Here is a 5,700-nt window from a genome sequence, read left to right as displayed (position 1 = left end):
AGCAACAGAAAATAATATTTTCACATTTGCTCATTAATGGGAGGAATAGGATAATTATCCTGGCACAACTGAAGAGTTTGTGGTTCTATTTTTGTCAGTTTGAAGTGAAGAAAATTCTGGTAAGTCTGTGCAGGTGGAGGGCAAGTGTGAAGAGTAGTGGGAAGTTCATGTTGGGCTAATTACAAATTTTACAATTTGTACGTTGATTTTTTTCGTGTACCACCGAAGAAAGATATGTGTGCAAACTTAAATATTATACGGATATATTAATTCCATAACAGATTAAGTAATACCTCTTTTAGACCTCTGCTTTTTAAAGTCTTGTTCTTATTATCAACTATATACAAGTGATCACGAACCACTAGTTTTGAAATATAAGTTTGTTTTTTTTTATCCAATTCAGGGAATGAGAAATCTTCGTGGAGTTAAAAATGTCTTTGAATCTTTATTTCTGTTGCTGTTTCTGTTTGGACAGGGGGCCATTTATACAGTTTTTGCTGAAGGGTAAGCAGACAGAAATTAATTTTGTTTTGTTCCGACACTTGATGATTTGTCAGTCTAAAATATTGACTTTTCATTTCATTACTTTTAGAAAGTGCAGAACGGAGATTCTCTAGAAAAACAACTATCATAAAACGCTCTTTCGCTACTTTGTTAAACGCTAGACTTCTGTGGTGTCAGTTCGAAAATGTAAGGTGTACTTCATGGACTGTTACATTACGCAATGACTCTCTAAAGTTATGATTAACTGTAGTAAAATAAGTAATCTACATATAAAGTTGAAGTGTGGTAGCACACAATAAGAAAAATGTTAAACTTTAGAAACGCATCAGAGTTTCGTAAAGAGACAGTAAACTGTAATAGCCCACAAGCAGGTAAACAGTAAAACTGTGGTAGAGCACGAGTAGAGAGATAATGAACTGTGGTAGCCCACGAGCAGGTAAACAGTAAAATGTGGTAGAACACGAGTAGAGAGATAATGAACTGTGGTAGAACACGAGTAGAAAGATAATGAACTGTGGTAGAACACGAGTAGATAAACAGTAAAATGTGGTAGAACACCAGTAAAGAGGAAATGAACTGTGGTAGCCCACAAGCAGGTATACAGTAAACTGTGGTAGAGCACGAGTAGAGAGATAATGAACTGTAGTAGTCCACGAGCAGGTGAACAGTAAACTGTGGTAGAACACGAGTAGAGAGATAATGAACTATGGTAGAACACGAGCAGGTGAACAGTAAACTGTGGTAGAAAACGAGTAGATAAACAGTAAAATGTGGTAGAACAGGAGCAGGTAAACAATAAATTGTCATAGAACATGAGCAGGTAAACAATAAACTGTGGTAGAACACGAGCAGGAAAACGTAGTCAGAGCATTTTGACATATTACTAAAGAGAAAGTATCACATTACTAATTTCAAGAGGGAAGTGCAGTTAACTAAACGTAAGAAAGTTTCTGAATGACAAATGTAACTCGAAGAATTGTGTGAAAATGTAAATAGAAATATCTATGTAACCAACCCTCGAAACATCGACATTTTGTGCTATAGGACGAACACCTTCTTTCATTATAAATGAAATAATATGTTTTACAGGTTCACTAACCGTACAGATAAACAGATACTGGACAATCTGCTAGATCACGTAAACTACGATTACAGAGTACGACCCAGCGGTAAGTTCTAAATGTCTTTACTTCTATACTACTGTCGTTCTTGTTACCGATTTTCTTCTGCAGAGCACATTTGGGGTCAAACACAGACTACTCTCGTCAGCAAACAACTGACAGAGGTTGCGCCTAGTCAGCTTTTCACTGATAAAATAGATTACAAGAAAATAAATTAATGATTGCACAAATAAAGCTACTAATGTTTTCCTCGGAAACAGATTTTTTTATCGTGTACTACAGATTAGTAATTCAAAACTTACCATTGCTTCTATAGTCAGATGATCAGTATTAACTGTGGCAAAGTGACGAATCTAGGTTCTGTTTTTTGACCTGTATTCGTTTTTAGTCAGGCTGCCGTATGAAAAGCCAATGAAAGAATATTTGAATTACAGCAATTTAAGCGAGCAAGTCGTGTTCCTTGTTTGTGTTATGTGTTGAATTGTTAGAGCAAACAAAATGTTTGATTTGTTTTGAATTTCGCGCAAAGCTACACGAAGGCTCTTTGCACTAGGCGTCCCTAATTTAGCAGTGAAAGACTAGCGGGAAGGCCATCATCACCGCCGACTCTTGGGCCACTCTTTTACCAACGAATAGTGGGATTGACTGATACAATATAACGCCCCCACGGTATGTTTGGTGGGACGGGGATTCGAATCCGCGACCCGCAGATTGCGAGTAGAGCTCCCTAATCATTTGGCCATGCTAGGCCATGCAAACAAAATGAGGCAGTTATTATGTTTCTTGTTGTCGTGTCTGTTGGTCAGTTGTAGTCAACAAATCGATTAAGTAAGTCATGTTTTTTATATTTCTTGTTTGATGATCCGTCTCAAGAAGACAAGGCGAGTTAATCATTTTACCTTGTCTGTTCGTGTGTTAAAACAACACAAGATGAGCGAATCACGTTTTAATGTTTCTTGTCTGTTTGTCATTCCTAGCAAGTCGGTGGGACAGCGGTAAGTTTATGGAATTACGATGCTAAAGTTCGGGGTTCGATTCTATGCGGTGGACACAGCAGATAGCCCAATATAGCTTTCTTCTACAACAAACAAAGGCAACTCGAGCTCAGTAACTTATATTTCGAATTAATTTTCTTTGATAATTGAGAACCCACAAGTATGAAATTAGGAGTGTGTGATATAACCATAACTTAGTTTAAAATCAGGCATGTGTGAAAAAAATCATCATGGAGTTTGAAATACAGTGAGTATAAAATAATTACGATACGGTTTAGAGTCAGGCGTGATAGAGATAATAACTCTAGGATTTGGAATCACCAGTGTGTGAAATAATCGTCATGAAGTTTAAAATCAGGCATGTGTGAAATAATCAGTATGGAGTTCGAAATCAGGCATGTGTGGAATAATCACCATGAAGTTTAAAATCAGGCATGTTTGAGATAATAACTCTGAGATATGAAATCAGTCTTGGATGAAGTAACAACGAAGAAATTTAAAACAGGCGTGTGTGAAATAGTTAAGATAGAGCTTGAAGTCAGACAAGTATGAAATATTCCTGATGGGATTTAGAGTCAGGCGTGTGTGAGTTAATGACTCTGAGATATTATATCAGTAGTGATTGAAGTAATCACGAAGGAATTTAAAATTTGTGTAAAATATTAACACTGGTGTTTGAAATCAGACATGTATGGAAAGTCACACTGGAGTTAAGTCAGGCGTGTGTAAAATCATCACGCTGGGATTTGAAGTTAGGCGTTTGTGAAATAATTACACAGGGGCTTGAAAGCAGGCATGTACGAGCTAATTACCCTGGAACATGAGTTAGACGTGTGTGAAATGGTCTCACTGAGGCTTGGCATCAGGCGTGTGTGAAATAAGCACAATGGAGTTTGAAGTCAGAAGGGTGGCAAGTAATCATACTGGGGCTTGGAAACAGGCGTGTATGAGTTAACGCACCTGGGGTTGAATTAGGCATGTGTGAAATTATCACACTGGGGTTTGAAATCAGGTGTGTGTGAAATAATCACGACATTACGATGAGCTACAAAAGGATTTTGTTACATTTAAATAAGTTTCTTCGAATCACTTTTATAGCTCACAAGTAAAAGTACCTGTCCCCAGTGACGTGAAAAGTTTAAGTTAATCTATCAATTTAAATTATTTCATAGACTTCAAAAAAAGTTTAATTGTGTTGCACTCTTGGTTTCACTTAGAGCCAAAGCTCTGAGCTACTTATACCGCCCACCGCTAAAAGTAATTGTTGAGCATTTCAGTCATGCTAAGACCCGCTCGACAATAACATATGGTAGATCTACATTTGTATTATTTAAGTTACGTCACATTTTGAAATGTGAATGATAGTGTGATTAATTCCTAACAATTTAGTGTAGAATATTATGCTTGCGAAATAAAATTTGGCATCAGTATTCTTCATGCCTGTTCTCCCGTCATTTCAAAAGTGAATGTTGAGCTTTGCCTGCGTGCACAGCTTTTCAAACGGGAGACAGACGAACGCTCGGACAGACACAACGGTTCGCAATATATATAAGATTAAAATATAAAATGTTCGTGAGTTAATTTATTAGATTGAAATAATACTTTACTCTTTATTAAGTTTGTTTTGGGGTTGATTTGAACTGAATACGTGTTTACCTAAAATAAAGTTTTGAAAGCCACAATTTGAAATAAATATATTGACTTTTGGGGTTGATTTAAGTTGGGTGTATGTGTTTACCTAAAATAAATGTTTAAAAGCCAGAATTTGATATAAATGTCTTGATATTTTAGGTTAAGTTACAAGTGGATGGATAAGAGAACAAAATATGTCTAAGTACATGTTGTTTAAAGAAAGCTACGAATATTGGTCAATTAATTTTGGCAATAGTCAAGTTTTTTGTTGTTGTTGCAGAAAAATACATTGCCAGAATGCATGAAAATAAGTAATTTATTATTCATTACGACCTATTCAACATGAAACTACCCTAAAGAGATACAAACACTGATATGGTGAAATGAATCGATTTCATGTTTTGTTGTTGTTGTTGTTAATAGAACGATATCCAATTTAAGTTCCTTTCACGAAAAATAAAAACACGCCCATATGGAGCTCTGATAAAAAAGGAAACGACAATAGGCTCCACTTGGATAAAAAGAGTATAGAATACTTCGTATACTATACTTTACGTGTATGTTTCAATATCTTTATTCACGTTTTACTGACATTGATTGTCTAAGCGTCCGATCACATTTTTCATTTCATTCTTAAAGATGTTGAATGCACATATGCGTGGTGCGAAATTCCAGTATTTTTTTTGAGAGGGGGAGGAGTTACATGCATATCGTTTCAATGTCTGATTGTGTATTACATGTTGTTCCTCGACATTCGTTGTTGGCCAATAGCGTTACGTTATATTTACAACTACTATACTTTAGTTGTATTTAATCGCAAAGATACACAATGGACTATCGCTGAGCCACCGGAGGGAGAGGTGACTACTATACTGTCAGTAAAACTATAAAAATATATCTTTCGCTATAGTTCTTAGCCCTATTCTATTCATTATGTATGTGAGTAATATGCCTCTGAAAGACCCAAATCAAGGTTTCGCATCACAATTCGCGAACGATGTTGCGGTCTGGAAAAGTGCCCCCACCCCATCCATAGCAGCAACAAATTTACAACCATTATTAAATAATATAGAAGAATACTGTCAAAATAGCGAATAAAAATAAACGTCCCCAAAACCAATTACTAACTTTCACAAGATTAACAAAACACACAAAAAAAACCCACCTAAACTATACATGAATGGAACACTTCTCCAGACCACAACCTCGGCAAATTTTTTAGGATTAACTTTAGACCCAAAACTGACGTGGGTAAAACATACAAATAATATATTAAAAAAATATGGAAACGCATAAATTATGCAAGAAGTCTAACAGGTAGAAACCAGGGAACATCACCTGACAACATTATTAAAAATATACAAAACATATATACGCTCCGTAATAGTATACGCAAGTCCTGCATGGATAAACATAGCTCCGAAACATATAAATAAGATACAATCTAT

At 35.8% G+C, this 5,700-nt stretch overlaps 1 protein-coding gene across 1 annotated transcript in view; it reads left to right on the top strand.

Annotated features, from left to right (window-relative positions):
• Window positions 1-403: 403 nt before the first annotated feature.
• The window catches only part of LOC106466693 (glutamate-gated chloride channel subunit beta-like), a gene marked incomplete at its 5' end in the record, with an annotated part of 19,375 nt that continues 14,078 nt past the window's right edge, over window positions 404-5,700 (top strand). Inside the window, 2 exons of the mRNA XM_013926990.1 lie at window positions 404-504; window positions 1,594-1,673. Of these exons, the coding sequence (XP_013782444.1) occupies window positions 404-504; window positions 1,594-1,673 (181 nt within the window). The remainder of the gene's footprint in view (window positions 505-1,593; window positions 1,674-5,700) is intronic.

This window comes from Limulus polyphemus, unplaced genomic scaffold (assembly GCF_000517525.1).
Source record: "Limulus polyphemus unplaced genomic scaffold, Limulus_polyphemus-2.1.2 Scaffold2346, whole genome shotgun sequence".
NCBI lineage: Eukaryota > Metazoa > Arthropoda > Merostomata > Xiphosura > Limulidae > Limulus > Limulus polyphemus.
This window is presented reverse-complemented; position numbering and strand designations above follow the sequence as displayed.